Below are 21984 nucleotides of genomic sequence, written 5' to 3'. Positions count from 1 at the left end.
TTCGTCAATTTACCCCGACATTTTTTCCCCCGATAAGGTGCATGCTTTCGCTCGGATACGTAATAGCCGGGGGTTTGGAATAAGCGAGGAATGGAAAAAATCTTAAAACTTAATAAGCGGTTCGAATAAAAATGTCCTAGGCGAAACATTTATCGGCTATTAGGTATCTGGGAGTATTCTATAGAGAATAGGATAAGAACAATTTGAAGCTCGAAGTGCCGAAAAAAATACTGGTTCGTATAAAAGTGTTAAAATTGTATTTTCGCATATTGATAACAAAAATAATAGTTTAAATTACAGCTTCTTTTGAATTTTCGCCTGGTGTTCTCCCGGTGTATATTCCCCATCTCTTTGTCGTTTTCTAGCATTTTGAAACCAAATGACAGCCTAAATGATAGGTAAATAGTGCTTGATGTCAAAGTGCGGGTTAAGGGCGTGTCTAGATTTTCCAAATTTTCTAAAATCACAATTCCCAACTTTGAGACCAATAGCAACCATACTCGCTGATGAATTTTTATTGACCCTGCCTAAATAGCACGGAGCAAAATCCTCGTCTTTTCGCCCACAACGCAAATTAGCCTATAGGCTCCTAGATTAAAACCAACGATGCGTAAAGCCCAAAGGGCTAGATCTCTAGCTTTTGCTGAAAAGTGTGTCGAAGTTAGATTGGAAATCCTATCTAAGTCACGTGACATTACAATAGAATTTCAGCGCTTGACCAATCAGAAGCTTTGCCGATTTTCGGAAACAATAGCAGAAATATTTTTCCCGGTACTCACTTTTTCTTGCTTGGAAGAGCTTGAAGCACGCCATCTAGCCTTTCGGGCTTTACAGAAATCTGTGATTAAAACTGAAAGGCGTGGATAACCACAGAGAAAATCATCTTTTACTTACGTTTTTCGCAGGTATGTCAGCGATTTTAGATAAGGCTTCTTTTGTGTCCTCGTCAAGGATTCCACGTTTGTTTTGGTAATATTTATCAAGTAAAGCTATTTGAACTTTGCTGAACTTGTATGGTTTTGCTGACTTTCTGAAGTCCAATTTTTCTTTAACTAAAAAACAAACAAATAATAATAGACTATTATCTAAACGCAATCTTACCATCAAGCTTCGGATCTTATAGGCAATAGACACGATTTTTCAATAAAATTAGTACAATTATTTTTATTTCATCTTTGAGTTATGTTTTCTTATAGATTAGATAAAATTAATTACAGAGCTTTAAAACAAATTCACAATTTTCGCCTGGAGGGAGAGTGTCGTGAGTGGAAATGTATTAGAGGCGACGCTTACATAGAAACTTGAAAACATTAGGGCGTGAGTACAAAAAGCATTTCGTTGATCAAAATCGTTTGAAATTAAATTTAACTTACCTTCCCGGTTTTTGAAGGCGGTTATCAAATCCGATTTTTCTTTGGTGCTTTCGAGAAATTCTTTCATTCGGATCCAAGGGAGCCAACCTTGACTGGATTTTGGTATTTTCTTTTTTTTCAAAAGATCGCAGAGCGTAGACTGCCTCTTCTTTAAGATACTCTCTGCGAAAAATGTTTTGCTCACACCAGATTTGGCAAGCCAAGCCTCGACCTTTTTTGATACATCTTGGACGTTTACCATTTCTTCTTCATCACTTTCTTCTACGGAATCTTCATTATCTTGATGGTCTTGAGCCTCCGTATTTTCTGGAATTTCTTTGGGAGATGATGTGCTTGTCTCATTCATATCATCAGGAACAGGGTCGCATTCTTCAACGACTACGTAGTCGATTGATTTTGACTTGAGGAATTCAATAACTTCATTTGTTTCTTTTTCATTCTGACATTTTGCAATCAAAACCATCTTGACTTGACAACGCTTTTAATTTCATTTACGCGACAGTTCGAAAAGTTACTCTCCAACAGATGTCATTTTCATTCAATTGTTTGTGTCCTTGGCGCCGAATAAAAAGGGGAAAAAAAGAAGAAAAAAGACATAATAAAAAAAAGCAGCCACGGTGAAGAGCGTTCTACAGTGGACTTTCCAAAAAATAAATGCCTCTTGTTTTCGGGGGGTTAATATCCTAACATAGAATGTACTATTATACTATTGACTCCATGAATCTTTTTAGTATTTTAGTGTGTTTTATAGATACAAAAACAAATTAAAATGGTAGTTTTTCTTTTCTATTCAGGATATAATATACTGACTTGTCACTTAAAGAAAAAAAGTCAAACCCCCTGAAAGATTACACCGAAAATGCTTTCTACATATTTTTTAAACGGTCAAGTGTATGGTGTTGCAATTTGGCGTTATTTCTGTGAAAAATCTTATTTTTATTTTCTGGTAATTTGAATTCGCATCATGCTTGTGAGACTAACTTTCAATACTGTTTGCAAAGGCTATCATGAATGTGCCTTTCGTGTTACAAGGATGGATAAATTTATTTTTCATAAGACCAATCGAGGGCATGGCGATAGCATTACAGGAATGGATGACAGAGGAATCTTGGGAAATTTGGAGAGGAAACTTGGAGATATTTTATTGCGTTTCCCGTACCTAAACATTTATGGGTATACATGTTAAACTCTTATCGATATTCAATTTTTCCGAGCGGGCCACACCACTTCAGAGTTTGATGTCGGGGTGTAGCGTTGCTAAAGATTCTTTTTTTAATCTTAAAGTCCCATTTTAGCAAAAATTGGAATTTTGTTCCTTCCAGCCTAATTAGACTACAATTTCGGACTTAATCAGGTCATCGTAAGGTTAGACCACAGATCTGTAAAGCCCGAAGGGCTAGATAAGTGACTTTTATCGAAAAGTGAAGCCAAGGTTTGGAAGGATTTCCTACCAAAGCCACGTGACTAAAATATGAAATTTCACCGGTTTGAGAGATGCGAAATAGCGTTTGCCACCTACTTTTTTTGATCTTGCGCTTCAAAAACAATTAAATGCTAGATCCTATCCGCAGGCACGAAATTTAAAAAGTCCATTTTTTGCTTCAGTTTTGTTTTGCTGGAAAAAGCTTAAAATTGCATATCTAGCCCTTCGGACTTTTCAGATCTGTGGGTTAGATCAGAATCTGCTAACATAGCCTAATTTACAATAGTTCCTGACTGAAAAATCGAAACGAACCCTAGGGCCTGTTAATATCGCTACGCGGAAACTCTATGGAATGGGGAAACCAAAGTAAAAGATCAATTATGTTTAGACAAGATTTTTCTTCCTTTTATTTTGAAAAGTAAATTAAAGCCTCGATTGATCACGAAATATAAAGGCCTATCCACACGTATATTTATTCTCCTTTTTCGATGTAATACATTAACCAAGGTATATTTATTGATATCAGAAGGATGTAATCTATTTTGCGTCGTGTTCGTACGCTATTCTGTAATGCGGAAACTCTCTTTCCAAGTGCTTGTATGCTATTCTGTATTGCGGAGACTTTCATTTTAAATCTTGGTATACTATTTTGTAATGCAGAAACTTTCATTCGAATTAGAGAGAGAGCATAGATACTAAGAATCATTCGGACTCGAATTAGAAAGATAAAGTACACGTTTTTTTATAAAAACATCCAAAACTTTTGAAGCAAATAAAAGGAGAAAGGTTCATGTGACAAAAGTGGCAAGTGTGAAAAGAGCTCAAACCATACGCGTTTAAAAAGACAGAGAGAAAAAGAAAGAAAAAGTATCAGACGATCATGTTTATTTAACGCATCAATAGCTTTATTTATTTAATTTGATCACACCATAAATATTTTAGTGATTGCTACATTCCATAGAGTTTCTGCATAGCAATATTAACAGGGCCTGAACCCAAAATCCCGCAACCCGGTACCCTACATAGGGACCCAAAATTTTCCAAATCGGGATAGAGATTGGTGTCGTGGATATGCGGGTGGTAAGAGTTGAAATTTCAAATTAGGAAAACATGATACCCCCTGGACTTGCTTTGATACGAAAAATTCGCAAAGTTTTGTTATTGAGCTTATCAATGTTGATTTTATTCTTGTTATGTCACTGGTAACCACTTTCCGGATCCTAGAGGCCGATACAACTATGGAGGTGGTTTGAATGTACCAATCAAACTAGAAATTTTAGTTGGAGAAGGACAAAGGGCATTGAAAAACGAATTAAGAAGAGCGGGGTACAATTTTCTAGAAGAAGTTGTATGAAATATATATATAGTCCTATACAATGTATAGCAATGTGCCCTCCCGGTTATTACCATAATGGCTTTATGGCAACTCCTGAACTTGGGCACAGGATGTACGGTTACACATTTTGTAGATTGCATTGTGGAGTCACAAGAGTGCTCAAACTGCGAGCAGCGAGCAATGCATAATGCAAATAGTGAGCGTCTTAAATAGTCCTATATATAGATAAAGAAATTACTTTGTTCTTTTTCATTGGTTCTCATCCGTTCTCATCCTCACAAATTTTCTTCAGCTAAAGCGGAATTATTTGCTTCACAGGACTCTTCTAAATCGAACAAATTTTAGTTTCGTCTTAGTTTACAATACTTTATAAATTCTACTCCATAACTTGTAATTCCTTAACTGGAACAAATTTGTAACCCCTGTTTATAGAAACTCATAGATACTTCACTGTTGTATATATTTCCAGTAGAGTAATATTAAAATGTCAAAATAATCGAATCCAGATGGATACTTACGATGAGGAAATATGGAAAAGTATAACAACTTCTTTAAAATGCATCAACAAATCGAATGATATCAAGCTACTAGGACGATTAACCGACCCAACGTTTTCAATATCATGCAGATGTATGAAAACTCTAATTACAAAAAAAGAGGTCAAGAGTCAATGGGCAATATTGAAACGACACGCCGATACTAAATCACATCAATTGAAATGTGGCTGGACCTTAACAGCAGATTGGAGATGTAAAAGTATCACGACAGGTAAAAAATCTTTTATATACAATAGAATCTTCATAACTTGAAAGTATGAGTAAAGAAATGAACGGTTTTGATGCAATGTATAGTTTTAGTGAAGATATTTAGTTTTCCCGTGTCAAAAACCAATTACTAAACGATTTCAGCTCCACTGGGAAATTACTGGAAATTGTTTTTATTCCCTTTGGAAATTCAAAATTGCGCTCCGATAACATCCTAATTGATATTTTGACCCAGGAAACAATGGGATTCCTACTTCCAAAGAAATTTTGTAGAAATGTTCATCCCCACTGTGGGAAGAATGTGTTGACCATCACAATCAACAGATGAATTTATATGTGTTCTTTATTTGTAGGAGCTGCTGACATTAGAGGATTCTTCAATCTCGGAAATGGTTCACGGAAACGTCAGGCAGAAAGTACAAATGAAGATATTTCTCCAAGCCTTACCGATCAAACAATTCAAATTGAAGCACACAAGGTAAGAATTTTTAAGTTGTCCTTCAAATGTACGTTTTGAGCTCAACCAAATCGACCAGATTTTCTTTGGTGTCATCATTTGATCATTCATCATTCATCCACTTATGAGTGGAAAAAACAAAGATTAAATTTTTGAAATAGATAAATTCATAAAACCATTACCGTCTTTGCAGATATAAAAGAATTTCGAAATTCCGAATGAAGAAGAATATCTGATTGAGGTGGACATTTACAAATCCGCTAAACTTCCCTCCTTGTTGATTAAGAGTGTGTCCCTTTTTTTGTTTCAGATGGCGAAAAAAATGATGAATTCGTCCAAATTAGAGGTTGCATCCAAAGAAGTGAACCGCCATGAAGTGGAATCGAAAGAAGCTCGATCATTAGAAATTGAATGTCAAATCGAACAGGTCGAAAGATTTCAAAAAGAAAGAAATGATCTCCGTTGTATCGAAGGAGCTAAACTTGAAGCAAAGATTTCTGAAGAACATCGAATATCGTTAGGCAGAGAACACAATAGATTGACAGAGAAAATAATGGCGATGACTCAAGATCAAAACAAGGTTTGACTATCTATATAAAAATAGCCTTACATACCTGAAGCCTTTTCTGCAGTGATTTTGTTTCGCTAGCGATTTCAGTTTTGTTTTTTCTTAGTGGGTATTGTTTCATTAAAATGCAACAGTTTTCTGTCTGTTTTATTCAAAATACAATTATACGACCCCTTGTTGAAAGTCGTAAAGACGGTACAAAATTAATTGCCGAATAAAGAAAATCAGTATTACTCTAAACAAGGCCTCGTGCAAATTCTAATCTACAATAATTGAAAACGATAATTGAATACAATTATGATTTTTTTTTCAGTTATTCGATCACGAAGCCTTGCAAAAATCAGTAGAACAAATCACTCTTGTTCTGGACATTAAAGAAAAACAAGCAAACGATGAACAATTGAAACTTATCAAGTCTTTGGCCCTTATATCTGAACAACAGGTTAACCTCTTATATCATAATCTACATAATTTATCAAAAATATACAAACTTTGAAGGACTCCGACCACAATTGACCTCTTTTGATAGCTTTGCTCGTAAAACAACCATTTTAAATTGCCCTTTGGTTGTAGGGGTTTTTCCCCTTTGAATGACAATTACTTCGAATTATAGAAACATTTGAATAATACAGTAGAGTTTAAATTAGTGAGAGATGACAACTTATAAAAGTGTTTGTTTTATCTTCCATCTTCAGAAAATGGTATACGATACCAAAAAACTTATCCTGGGAGTCAACATTAAAGAAAGTCTGATGATCAACAAAGGAGTCGACAAGCCTTACAAGAAAGACGTCATTGAATTGGCCTCGAAAATAACCGCCATAAAGTCAAACCCACAACACGAGACACTGTACAATTTTGTTCGAGACATTTTTTACAATTTGGAAAAGAAAACTGGAAAACGCTGGACCGAGTCAACTCAAACACTTTTTGCCACTGTCTTAAATTATGGTGGTAAAAAGATAGCTACAATCCTTTCAAATGAATTAAGTGGACCCTCGTCCCAGACCATGTACCGACAAGCAAGAATGTCATTTTTACTTCCAATGAGCATTGAAAATAGGGCTTTTGCGTATGCCTCAAAATTGTACCAGCTATGGGGTTTTCCAGGGCCTTTCATTTTAGCTGTGGATGCAACAGTCATTGTACCAGCATTGAGAATAAGAAATAATCAAGTGATCGGTCTTGCATCTAATGAAAAATTTATGGTAACGACTACCGAAGATATCATGGATCTGTTGCACGTTCGAAAGATTGGAAAAGCAAACCAGGCCAACCTTTTTCTCTCGGTACCGGTAATTGACAATATTCCCTGGTGTATCATTAGCATTCAACCCGTTGTCAAAGGTAAGAAATATTTCACCAACGCGTTTGATTTTAATACTAAATACTCCTAAATACGAAACTCTATAATATACTAATTGGAATTGGAATTGCAATTTCCCGTCAAAAGTCCCATATATCTTTCCCCTTGGAGGAGATTACTTTATGTAATCTAAATCATCTCAGACGGTAAAGAATTCGATTTTGTTTTACTCTTTTGAAATATTGATTTATAGGTGAAGATTGGAAAAAAGTCAAAGATTGGTTCGATATATCACGAAAAATGGCAAGAAATCACCAAATTGATATCATTGGTTTAGCGGCAGATGGCGATTCAAAGGTATATAGTCTTACACAATTCATGAATGAATAATCGATTTTTTTGCAAGTTGTTTCTAAAGGATTCCTGAATTTTCATTTTAGTATCGGAAATATTTCATAAGTACATTCTCCGCACTGCGTGAAAAGGCAACACTACCGTCTCTTGATCTGATGATTCAAACAGAAGAATCACTGGCTCCATACATCCCGTTCTCGGACTGGAAACATCTCATTAAAAAGCTTCGTAACCAGTTACTTAACATGAGAAGAACATTAGTGCTTGGTAATCATTTGGTTTTGCTAGAGCATCTCATGCAATGTTTTGAAAAGTAAGCACAGTATTTTTTTTTTGGACCTACCTCGGAGGTCCTATAAATTAACCGATGTCCGTCCGTTCGTTCGTTCGTCTGTTCGTTCGTCCGTCTGTTACCAGCTTTTCTCAGGATTGGCTCATTAGTTTTTTCTGATTTTTGGCACAATGATGCAAAATGGCAATGCCCAAAATGTGACGGAGCCCGATTTTCGAAAAAAAATCATTTCCGGCCGAAAATGCCGGAAATATGCCGGAAAAACCGGTTTTTTGGCATTTTCTCAAGATTTCATCATTAGTTTTTTCTGATTTTTTGCACAAAGATGCGGATTAACAATGCCTAAAACATGGAAGAGTCAGATTTTTGAGAAAAAATTTTTTTTGGCCGAAAATGCCTGAAATATGCCGGAAATCGCCGTTTTTCTGGATTTTCATTGAACTTTTTCCTTATAATTGGTTGTTTTTTCATTCAAAAACATCATTAATAGTAATGCCCACCATCAAGCATGTTTTGATTTTCAATAAAATTGATTTTAGAAGCCGGAACTATTTAAAAATCGCTGGAACAACCTATTTTCGCCGGAAAGACAGTATTTCTTGAATTTCTCAAGCTGTACTTTATATTTTTTTATGAAATTTTGCACACTGATGCAAAATGACAATACCTAAAATGTAACGGAGACCGATTTTCGAAAAACATTTTTTTCCGGCTGAAAATGTCGGAAATATGCCGGAAAAACTGTTTTTTTGGTATTTTCTGGAAATAGTATCATTAGTTTTTTCTGATTTTTTGCACGTAGATGCGTATTAGTGCTGTCGAAAATGCGTTGAAAACCGTTTGTGGAGAATTTTTTTTTTTCAGTTTGTAGAACCGGAAATGTTCCGGAAATCGCCTTTTTTATGGATTTTTGTGACATTTTCCCAACTTATACAATTGTTTATTTACAGAAAAAGATTCTTAATAGTAATGCTCAAATTACAGCATGGTCTGATTTCCAAAAACAAAATTTTTTGCATGCGGATCTCGTTAAAATTCGCTGGAATAGCCGAAAACCGGCATAAAACAGGTTTCGTCATTTTATTAAGCTATATACCTGACGGATTTCACGATTTTTTGCACACTTAAGTTTTAGCGTGAACAGTTTGTCAGAGCCAGAGTTCCAGGCTATACGTTTTTCAGCCTAGCTTATCAAAAGGTTCATAGATTTTTGATTGCTTCTCCATCCAAAAAATTACTTCAAACAGAACCATTTTCGCGCGCTTTTTACTTAGTAGATGTATTTTTTCTTTTAGGTTGGTAATATTACATAATTGAATGAATGAATAGGTTTCCTGCGTTTTAGCTTTACAATGCAAAGTCATCAATAATTCATTGTGTTCGTATTTTTTTCTTAGTGTTCTTCACCGCAGTGTTAATTTCTCTCTCTCTTCTCTCTTTCTTTATCTTTCATGCACTCTCTGTCTCTATAAAAAGATGCATGAAAAATAAATTCTGCGATGAAGAGTTTGAAGAAAAATAAATACACCAGTAAAATATTTTGTCTAGCACAAACGTAATGGGATAATATGCACTCTTATAAAAAAGCATTTGTGTGTCGAAAGGTTGAAAATTGTTAGCTGTAGGGTGGGTGGATAGCTGAACGTTCGAGTAATAATATTCGTTTCAATGTTATTATTTTTATACAAAAGCTATAAATTAACCGATGTCCGAGAATGTACTTTGGAAGTATTTTGTGAAATTCTTACTCTGAAGCTGCACTTAAACATATTTTTAATGATACTTCTCTTTATCTTTAGAATAATAAGCAATAGAAATACAAAATAAAATAAAAGAAGAAGCCAATTTGATAAAATCCATCAAATACATTTCATCAAGCAATCACTTTGAAAACCCCTGATAGCTGAACTCTTGCAGACACACTGAACATTCAGTTGATTTTGAAAGAAGTATTGGAAGTAGCAGCTAAGAAGAACGAAGAAATAGTAAAAGAAGAACTTATTTTACTAGGAAAATTTTGTAAAATACTTATCGAAAAAACAAAAAAACAAAAGAGGCATAAAAAAAGAAAACCGAGAAAAAGAAAATAAAAAATATAAGAAAATATAAAAAACAAAAAAATATCAAAAAAATAAATAAACAAAACAAAAACTAAAAAAAAACATGCCCACCATAAGAGCTGATATCAGCCAAAGTCAACGAAGGCACCGCCAAGGTAGTAAGGGATACTCTCTTTTACTTCCTTGGTTTGACTATAATCGCCATTACGAAGGTCAAGAAAGGCACGACCATTATAAACGCCACTCGAACTTACAATACTTGCAATACAAATATACAAATAACGAACCCCTTGCTTACGATACAAGTTTTTTGCTAATGACTCGGCTTATTGTAGATGGAGATGTAGAATTAAATCCAGGGCCAATTAACAATGCAAATAAATCTCCAAGAGGAAGACCAAAAAAGAAAACGTGTTTTCGAGGAACCCCAAATAACATACATAATAATACTGTAAATTTCACCAGAGAAAACAAACCATTAGGATTGAAAAATCTAGGACAAAATGTATGTTTCTTCAATTCAGTTATTCAATCATTATACACTATTGATAGCTTCCGCGAATTTGTTAAAACTCTTGATACCAATGACTCCAGTACTTTAGCAATCAAAGACTTATTTTCTACAATAGAAAGCTCTGAATCACCCATAGAAACGTACGAATTCATAAAGTCTATAGAACTTCCAGGCTACAATTATACACAACGAGAACAATTTGATGCTCAAGAGTGTGTAAATTCTATTTTGAACCATGTGTATCAAGTTCATTTTGATGAAATTCCTGAAGAAAGTTCATTTCGAGTGTCATTTTTGGAATCAGTTTTATGTCAAAGATGCAATAATCCTTCTGAACGGACAGAATACTATAATATGTGTCGGATTCAATTTCCTAGTCCTTTTAGTCCTGATAATTCGATGAAAAATTTGATTGAGAAATTAACTAATGATCCTTACGGCGAACTTATTGAAGACTACGTATGCTCAAATTGCCCAATAAGAACAAATGCCACAAAAAGTAGAACCCTATTTAATGTTTCTCATGCCTTGATCATTCAACTTGTAATTTTTTGCTATGATCAAACCACCGGACGCTTGAAGAAATTAGTTCCAAATTTAAATATTGAAACAGAAATAGAAAACGTTCTTCTCGGGACACTTGAATTGCAAGCAATTGTTTATCATCACGGTGATACACCTGATAGTGGTCATTATACATCTGTTGTAAAATATAATGAACAATGGTATTCAGTAAATGATGATCATGTTACCCTTATTAAAGGTGATGAGTTTAACTGCAAAATTAGTGATAAAATAGTTCCATACATATTGATTTACAAGAAATGCAATCGAGAAATTGATTCTTTGCCTCTGAACTCCGATAATAACATTCGTGACCAAACCTCTAGTGAAGATAGCATTATCATTGAAAGTTCAGAAATTCCCAATACTGTCAAAATTGAATCAAAGTTAGTTGAAACCGACAAAGATAATCCTGAGATACAAATGGATAATTCGAATACCATTGATTTTTCTATTGATCAATCATCAAATATTCAACCAGAAAAAATGATGAAAAATGCCCTCCTCAAAGAATTAGAAAATCAAGAACGTAAAGTCACGGCATAGAAAAACAAGCTAGAGTCCGATATTATTAAGTCTACTCCTTTCAAAAGGAAGCGAAATTTCACAACTGTGTCAAATAAGACTACAATGAAAAAAGCCAGGTATAATCTCGATGATGTCAAAAAAGAGCTTTTTAAAGACACTGATAGAAAACGAAAGAAAGATATGAGGGATAACCAAGACGAATTTGAGAAAGAAAATGTTCGTAAATCTGATAAACTAAAAAAGGAAAGTTTGAGGAAAAATCTAGACGAATCAGACAAAGCAAAAGAACGAAAATCTGCTTCAAAAAGAATGGAAATTTTAAGAAAAAATCTAGACGAGTCAGACAAAGCAAAAGAACGAAAATCTGCTTCAAAAAGAATGGAAATTTTAAGAAAAAATCTAGACGAATCAGACAAAGTAAAAGTTCGAAGATCTGACCAATTAAAAAAGAAAAATTTAAGAAAAAATCTAGATGAGTCAGACAAAGCAAAAGAACGAAAATCTGCCTCAAAAAGAATGGAAATATTAAGAAAAAATCTAGACGAATCAGACAAAGCAAAAGAACGAAAATCTGCCTCAAAAAGAATGGAAATTTTAAGAAAAAATCTAGACGAATCAGACAAAGCAAAAGAACGAAAATCTGCTTCAAAAAGAATGGAAATTTTAAGGAAAAATCTAGACGAATCAGACAAAGCAAAAGTTCGAAGATCTGACCAATTAAAAAAGAAAAATTTAAGAAATAATTTAGACGAATCAGACAAAGCAAAAGTTCGCGAAAAAGATAAAATGAGGAAAGAAACTCATCGGCTTCTAAATAAATCAGAAAGGAAAAATGAGTTTGATAAATTACAAGGTAAAAGTATGGTTGACCCATCGATCACCCTAACTAAAGCATTTGAAATCGTTGAGCAAGATTTTGAGTGTGCTATAAAAGAAGGCCCAACAAATAAATGTCATATTTGCATAAAATGGGAGTATAAAGGAAACGGTAAAAGATTTCTCCACAAAGAATATGAAAATTTGACCATGTTTGAATTGTGTGATTTGTGTAATACTGATTGCGATTCTGAAGAAATTTACTGGATTTGCAACTCATGTGATAAAGCCATAAAAAAAGAGCAACTCCCTGTACAAGCACAAGCCAATAATCTCCATTTATCACCAAAACTTCCAGAGCTAGAGGAATTATGCCCAATAGAAATGATGCTAGTTTCCCAAATAATTCCGTTTATGTTCATTGTACCAAAGCATAAAGGAGGACAGCAAGGTTTAAAAGGACAGTGTGTAATGGTACCAGCAAATCTTGACAAAATTCAGAAGGTTTTACCAAGAGTTTGCAATGACGAATTTTTGATTTCACTTGCTCTAAAACGACGTCTTTCTGATAAAAGTTCAGTCAACAAACAAAACATACGACCAGCTTTTGTAACAAAAGCATTGCAAAAATTAGTTGAAGTCAATAAATTTTATGAAAATGTTGCACCAAATTCTAGATGGGAGGATGAAAGTTTACGATCAGACCCAGAATTATGGTCATTTTTAACTGATAAGAATGCTCAACCTCAGGAAGATGAAAGCGATAGTGATGATAACATTGAAGGAAATGATCACAATCTTGAAAGACAAATGAAAAATAGTAACTCCTCTCAACCAACTTTGTTATATGATATTGATGGTGCAACGATTTCTTCAGATAACGCTATCGATATTGCTCACCAACAATCTACTACTGACATAACATCTGATCAAGTCGTCAATATTGCTCCCTGTGAAAATGAAATACCAGTATCATTTTATTCAGAACCTGATTGGGAAGCTCTTGCATATCCAGCCCACTATCCTGATGCAAAAAATCATTTTAATTCTCCGAGAGATAAGAACATAACCCCATCAAAATATATTCATACTCGATTGAAATCCTCAGATGATCGATTCGCTTCAGATCCACAATATATTTTTAGTTCGTTGCATTGGATTGAAAGCTCTAATGTTGCTAGTGCAATTAGTTTCTCACAACAAAAGCATTTTCAAAGTGATATATCAGCAGGTAGATTAATGAATCCTAATAATGTTAGGCAAATGATATCGGATGATCAAATTTTTCAAAATTCTTTCAAAAATATAAGAGGAACTCCACAGTGGTGTCATAATATGATGCTAGATGTTTTAGCAAAATGTCGAGTTTACGGACCAAGCACATATTTTCTTACGTGGACTGCAGCATTATTCAAATGGACTAATATTATCAAAGTAGTTGCTACACAATACGGAGAAAATCTAAGTGATGAAGATGTAAATAGGATGGACTGGAGTCAAAAAGTTCAATATTTTAAAAGAAACCCCGTGACAGTTGCCAGACAAATTGACCATGTTTTTAATAAGGTTTTCCCGAAAATGCTCATGAATGGTATGCATCCAATAGGACAAATTTTAAATTATGATGATCGCAGAGAATTCCAACACCGATCAGGTCTAGAACATGTCCATGCTCAAATTCATATTAAAGATGCCCCTGTAATTGACGAAAATGACAGTAGCAAAGACAATCAAGTTATTGATTTTATCGACAGATACATTACATGCTCATTACCAGACAAAGAGGAATATCCAAAACTTTACAAATTGGTGAATACTGTACAAAAACATCATCATACAACAACCTGTAGAAAGAAAAGTGGATCAAGATGTAGATTTAAAGCTCCATGGCCACCATGTGAAGAAACCCAAATCATTCGAGGAAAACAAATCGACAAAAACGATTATAGAGCAAGTAAAAAAATCTTAGATAAAGTTCTTGATGAAATAAATAATTGCAATAGTGACCTGCAAGATGTTACCCTTGATGATTTGTTGCGATCATGTGATCTTTCAAGAGAGGAATATTTCACTGCTTTAAACATGGTTCAAAAGAAACTAACAGTGCTCTATAAAAGAAGTCCAAATGAAACTAATATCGGTCCATACAATACTGTCATGATTAGTATCTTACAATCCAACATGAATATTCAGTATGTAACAAACATGTATGCAGTGTTAGCTTATATTACTTCTTACATGTGCAAGCCAGAAAGAAATATGAGTGAACTCATGAAAAAGGCACACAAAGAAGCATCCGGAAAAGATGTAAAAGATAAATTACGTGCTGTTGGCAATGTCTTTCTAATTAAACGTGAAGTATCGACTCATGAAGCCATCAAGCGAACGCTGTCTTTAAAAATGAGAACTTCTAATATCAATGTAGAATTTGTAAAAACGTACGCGAATACTGAAAAGTCCATCTGAACTAGCAAAACTTGATCCAGATTCCAAAAATGTTTACAAAAACAGTATGTTCGACAAGTATCAGAATCGTCCTAACAAATTAAAAGATATGTGCTTAGCAGACTTTGCTTCTATTTATACGTACCCAAAGAAAAAAGAAAATGAAGAAGAAATAGAAGAAGCAAACGAAACAGATGATGAAATAAATGAAACTCTAGAAATAGATGACAATGCTCCAAAAACTATTACATTGAAAAACGGAATGGGAAAAATGAGAAAACGAAGTCGTCCATGCGTAATACGTTATCACAAGGTCAGCAAACTCAAAGAGAGGAACGAATATTTCATGGTACTCCTCCAATTATTCATGCCCTGGGAAAATGAAAATGACTTGAAAGGAAACTGTGATACCTTCGAAGAGAAATTCAATGAAGTCGAAGAGGAAATCAAACCAAATATTCTAAAGCATGATCCTTATTTTGGCAGAATCAATGACGTCGATTTAAATGATATACATGTCTATGACAGTTCTGATTCGGAAAGTAGTGACGACGAACAAGATGATGATTATCGAATTATTCATCCGGATTTGATTGATTTAGATTATGAAAATGATGCCCAGGATGCAACTAATGAAACCTCTTCAGTACCATTTACGACATCTGACCAAAATCCTACTATGTCTCTTGATAGATTCTACAACATGTGCTCCAACTTAAATGTAAAACAGCGAAACTTTTTCAATTTTGTCTTCAAATATGTACTGACTCTCAAATTTTCCGAAAAAATGCCATCAATTGAAAAACCAAATCCATTTAGACTTTTTTTGAGTGGCGGTGCAGGAGTTGGAAAAAGCTTCTTAATAAAGTGTTTGACTGAACAACTTAAAAAGATTCTGAAAGAACCAGGACAAAATATAGATAGAGAACCATCTGTTTTTGTGACAGCATCAACCGGTAAAGCGGCAGCAAATGTTGACGGTACTACTTTGCATTCAGCTTTCGTGTTACCAATTTATGATGAAGGAAGAGGAATAATGCAAAAACGAGATTTAACTGGAAATGCCTTACATGAATTGAGGTTGAAATTCAAATATTTAAAGGTTTTATTGATTGATGAGATTTCAATGATTGGAAAAAGGAGTTTTGACGATCTAAATAGACGATTACAAGAAATTAAACAAATCAAAGAACCATTTGGCGAGGTTGCATTGTTATTGATCGGTGATTTCTTTCAATTACCACCATTAAACAAAACTCAATATACAAGACAAAACTTGACTATGCTTGGGAAGAATTCAAACTTTATGAACTGGACGAAATTGTGAGACAAAGTGGAGATTCAGAATTTGCTGCATTACTTAACAGGCTTCGAGAAGGAAATCATACGCAAGCTGATATTGAAAAAATTCAGTCATTCGAACATACTGATACAACTGAATGGCCTGAGAACTTCATGAAAATGTACATCACAAACAACTTGAAAGACCAACAAAATGAAAAGAGCTTAAAATCTTTACAGGATTGGGATAATAAACGCACTTCAATAGCTAAGGATGAATCAAGACAAAAAGTAACTTTGAATAAATATGTTCCGATTAACAAAACTGCAGGACTTCCAAAAGAATTAATATTATGTGTGGGTGCTAGGGTTATGCTTACAATTAACAAAGATGTAGAGGATAAATTGATCAACGGATCTACCGGAATAGTGAAACATATCCAAGGCTTAAGAGATAACAAACCATGTGGCGTTATTTATGTTCAATTTGACAACCCTTTATCAGGAAATAAATTGAAAAATGCAAGATTGAAAGGAGAATTGAAAACGTGTGTTCCCGTTCAACCAGAAGTAAAAACATTCAAAACATCGAAAAATATTTATGTGACAAGAAAGCAATTTCCATTAATCGTTGCTTTTGCTACAACAATACATAAAGCACAAGGTAGCACATTAGAATATGCCAGTGGAGATCTAGATCAAACGACTAGAAGCGGAAAAGGATTAGCACCAGTTGGACCAGGATTACTTTATACACTTCTGTCTCGCGCAACATCGAGTGACAAGATTCATCTGCTAAATTTCATTCCTGAAAGGCACATTGTTGTAAATTCAGAAGCAAAGAAAGAAATGGAAGAAATGAGGACAAACAAAGTGTTATCAATAGTACATCCACTTGAGGAAATGAATAGTAAAAATTTGTGTCTGTACAATATTAGATCGTGGAATTTACATATCAATCATTTTCTTTCAAATGACTTGCATACATCCAGATGTTATTTATTATGTTTCACAGAGACTGGTAATAACGCTAGAGGAAACATTGAGGATAGTGAAAAACTACGACATTGGAAAACGATTCATCAGAGAACTGCCCATGGCTTAGCAATCAGTTACGATACAAATCAAGTAAATGTGATAAAAGAACTGAACACTGTTAGTGAATTAGAATTACTTCCACTTTTGGTGAGCATAAACGACAAACATTATTTGATTGTTTTGATATATAGACCTCCAACGAGCTCTGTTCCTTTATTTGCACAATCTCTTCAAATTGAGCTTGATAATCTACGGGGACAGATTAATGCGGAAAATTACTCAACCATTGTTCTTGGTGATTTCAATTTACCTGACAACAAAGAAATCGTCAATGAAGCATTACCACCAAATATCTTTCATCAAAGATGCGAACATCCAACACATATTGATGGAAATATTTTAGATCTTATTTTTGACGATCATCGCGAAACTCCAGCTCAATGGATGCCATCACCATACAGTGATCATTTTTTTATTTTCATTGATATCTGACTTTCGAAGATTGGAATTTATATTTCTTAAATGATATCCATTTTGACAAATAGAATTTTAAATGAAATTAAAATGGATCTTCTGCTTTTCAATTTATGTAAATAATTTTTTATGCAATGTACCATAAAACTTTTAAATATGTAGATACTGTAAATAAATATTATATATAATGTGAATATACAATGTAAATATTAAATTATTATTTTCACTCCTCCCCCAACCCATTCTTCCCTCATCAACAATCGATGATGAGATATTTAGACTAATGCATTGATTGCATTAGTTCTATAACCTCTGACTGATTGGTATTTATTTTATCCTGTAATAACTAAATCATCAGGTATATATCTAATCAAATTTTGTATCCAGAAATCCTTGAAAATTTCTTCATTTACAGACCATAGTCTGATTTTTCTTATTATTATTGCCTTTCTTTTGACGTTAATCATTAGGTAGGTCCATTCAGCATGTTGCTTGTTTTATATAATATTATTATTATTGTTATTTTGATTGATAGAAATAACAATAATGAATAACATCTGATCATTTGAACCTACAATCTTTCGAGAAATACATTGAGATTTAAGTGCATTTTAACGTTTTTCAGAATTTGGCGTTCGGGCGAGAATTGCTATTTTAGCACTTCAACTATCTTCCATTGAACATTTCGATTTTAGATGGGTTTAGTGGCTTCTAGACTAGATTCCAAGCCTCATTGCAAATTTGAGCTTTTGAATCCACAGATCCTAAGGTCGTAAGTCTTTTGAAGTCTAATGTTTGAAGCTCTACTTTAGAACCGTACTTTAAAGCACTTAAAAATCACTTGTGGTTTTAAAATTCCACCGGGAAGTCCCTTTGTCTCATATTTTTCTTGAGAGACTGTAGAAACAAGAGTGACATTCAAAAGTATACTAGTACAAGGTCAACTTTCTTATCTATAGAAAGAAACTTGAATCGGGTTTATGGAAAACAGACATCTACGTTCGGGACAAACAAAACGTAGACGCTGCAAAACGAATACTGAATCCAACCGTCAGAAAAACACTTTCAGAAGAAGAAAATGCTGGGAATCAGAAGAATCTTGGAACGAGAGTTTACCTGAAGATTGGCGCAGGAATCTTAGATGCATACAATGACAATAAGCTTAGCTTGAAAGAAAGAATAAAGAAAGCATGGACAGCTGTTGTCTTTTTTAAGTAGGTAATTCGTCCTTTGAGCAGTTAATAGTCAACCCGGGGGAGGCACTTAGGCAAAATGGGTGCCGCATATGTGCGAGCCACAAGGATCCCTTTTTCAGAACCTAAAAAGTATCTCAAAGAGATAGAAGGACCATTAAAAAGCAAAGTGAGTCTCTGTAAGAGTCCAAAATTCACAAAAAAAATCTAAATTCCTATCCTTGCATTTTGAGAGAATTACCAAATCGACCATTTTTTGTAAATAATAGTTTTCTATACGGTGGTTTATACTGGTACAAACTTCGGGCACTCCCAGCTGGCACAAAATGGGTCCACAGAACGTTCTTTAATCTAACGTCCATGTAATGTTATTTGAACGTCGAAACAACGTTGGATGCTAGCTGAGACGCAGGTGTATTTTAGATTTTATTTCAATGAAATTTGAAATAAAATCTTTAAATACACCTACATTGCCTGAACTTCACGCCAGCATAAAACACCGTGTAGCAATTGATGTATACTTATATTATTGAACTTGTAATTTCGTATTTATTAGATTGTGGAAATCGTGGATTGACATCACAGAAAGTGACGATGAAAAGTATTAGTGAAAAGTAGCAGACCTATAATGACGTGATAATTGCTGGTAATACAATCATATTGATATCGATTCTATTCCATCGGTACTACCCTGATGTCAACTACAATTTCCAACTACTCGGCTCAGATGGTTGTGAACAAGTTTTTGCAAGACTCCGTGGCTTTGTCCGAGGAAAACCAGCATTTACGATGCTAGAAATGTTGGATTTTGCTGCCAGGTAGATTTTTTACCTATATAAAAAATAGTGCGTAATTTTGATTTGCTACCAAGTGTGTTTCCACAAGCCAACAAGAGTACCACATCATTGACCATCACATCTAGTATAATAAAAAGAAAGCTAGTGTTTTGTTATTTTTGCCTGCTTTTACATTACAACGGTTAAATGAACTAAATGTGAAACCGATAGCTGTAACACAGAAAGAGAGCCTGCCAAATATTGAAGAACTGATCAAAGAGGGTATGAAAGAAGCAGAAATCGAGGTATTTCTGAATGGTATTAATAACCTTTGTTCCTCGTCTCCATGACAAGTGCCCTCTAGAGACCTAAAAAAGAGGGAAATATATTGATACATTAAGATGAGGATTCCAACAACTTAGAAATTTATATCTTCTACAAGTACACGAAACTGTTAAAAAGAAACGGCCATTTCAAACTTTTTATGAAAGCAAACTTATACTTTAAATATTTTTTCTAAATTTTCAAGGTTGTATCAACTATAAGAAGCCTTGGAATGGTAGAGGATCTTATCACTGGCCGCGTACTTGTAAAACAAGGAGATGACATACTTTTGAAAAACATCACGTATCATGGATGGAATATCAACTTATCAACGCCTGATCAGCCAGACGAAAACGATGTTATTGATTTTGAAATTGATGATATTGATGATAAAACCATGGAAGCCCAGGATAGTATTGTGGAGGATTCTCTAGAAGATTTGGTCACTGTTGCGTCAGAACTTGTTATTGATGGTAGGCAAAACAAATCTTCCATTTGTCGTTTGTGCTATAATTATCCTAAAAACGAGAAGTTGGATATCAGACTGCATTCAAAGAAAAGTCTATAGCCTTTTCTTATTGTTGTTAGCCAAAGATTCTTTTAATCAATTCGCATCGATTAATTGATTTCAAACTTTGTGAGTTATGAAACATAAAAACCCTTAGCAAAATTCAAAATAGAAAAAAAACATAACACATTTTTCTTTAACGATATTTCGACGCTTAAGTGTCTTTTTCAAGTTCAATTACTTCTAGTTGGGCACATTTGTCACAAACACCTAGACTTGGCTCAAATAACGGAGTATTTTTAAAATTAATTTGTAGCAAATACTGAAGAAGCGAATAAGCCTTCTCAATCAAACGAATGTTCACTTGCTACTAAAGACAAATGCCTTCATGTGATTGACGAAAAAATAAAAAGAAAGACGAAAATCAATTGGATGCAATGTGAATTCCCTGGGTGTGCGAAATGGTATCATTATGAGTGCGTTGGTATCAAGTTTAAACCGAATGAAGCAGCTAATTATCACTTTGATTGTCCCGAACACGACGGAAACAGTAACCAATTGTACAGAGTGAAGGTTTCTTCTACAGATGTGAATGTTTTGGCAGATAAAAATGAATTCACTTCTCATTCCCTGCAACGTGAAGTATCTGGCAGGAATAAAGGTGCGTGGCGTCCACGATACGTATTTTGGGAGGGGAATTATTACCATATTTCAAGATTTCTTTCACTACAAGCTGGTAAATCGTATACACCTGCCGCTTCTAGAGCAGAACGCTGGAAGTCAACAAATACGACCTCTTATTTTGATAAGCTTGGCATTGTGCATGATGGTTTGGGGCTGGGTGAAATTATCGTGTACCGCAAGGACAAAAAAACTTGCGCCGTTGGTTTTGTTGTTCGGATTGCTCAGAAATTTGGTGCGAAGGCAATTCACCCGACTCTATCTCTAGAGAAAGAAAAGAAACTCGATAAAATTATTTTTACGTGCCACGGTATCGAGTTCAAAGGAAAGAAGGCCATTTTTTCAATGCCCCTTGTGAAAAACATTGTATTAGTTATAGCCAGTCATTTATCTCTAAAGTAAACTTAACAATGGATACTGTAATAGAAAAGAAAACTCTAACTTTGTTAAAAAGGACAAAGTAATTTGAATACTTCACATACTGGAGTCGTTTATAATGCATGTAATATAGTAGGCATTATATGATAATACGATTATTGTTACGGGATTTAGTTTGTATAAACTTTTTATTTGAATCTCTCTTTAATTTGAATCAAATTTCAGTCGGAGAAGAGATATAAACACCGTAAAGAGATATCTTCGTAGAATGCTTTCGATAATTCGAATCTCTCCGTATTCGGACCAATCAGTCCGGACCGATGAGATTAGCACACGTTTGAATGCAAATTGGCAAGAATCAACTTTTATTATTTTGTTAGCTGCATAGATACTTTTTGATGGTTTAAATCGATTTAGATTTTAACGTTTTCACTGCACTGTTTCTAATCCTGTAAATTTTGTTTAAAAGAAAACTTAAATGAACTCTAGCAAAATAGTTGAAAATACTGAATATTCATTTTATTTTTCGAG

At 34.2% G+C, this 21984-nt stretch overlaps 1 protein-coding gene across 1 annotated transcript; it reads right to left on the bottom strand.

The window, feature by feature from the left end:
• Positions 1 to 275: 275 nt before the first annotated feature.
• Positions 276 to 1836, bottom strand: LOC136804856 (uncharacterized). Its single transcript, XM_067061374.1, has 3 exons — positions 1374 to 1836; positions 895 to 1052; positions 276 to 387 (listed from the first exon to the last, which is right to left on the bottom strand). The coding sequence occupies exons 1-3, from the start codon at positions 1834 to 1836 to the stop codon at positions 295 to 297; spliced, it is 714 nt and encodes a 237-aa protein (XP_066917475.1). The 3' UTR covers positions 276 to 294.
• Between the last annotated feature and the right edge of the window lie 20148 nt (positions 1837 to 21984).

Source organism: Clytia hemisphaerica, unplaced genomic scaffold, assembly GCF_902728285.1.
Source record: "Clytia hemisphaerica strain Z4C2 unplaced genomic scaffold, Clytia hemisphaerica genome assembly, whole genome shotgun sequence".
Taxonomy (NCBI): domain Eukaryota; kingdom Metazoa; phylum Cnidaria; class Hydrozoa; order Leptothecata; family Clytiidae; genus Clytia; species Clytia hemisphaerica.
Note: the sequence above shows the minus strand (reverse complement) of the source record. Positions and strands in the feature narration are given on the sequence as shown.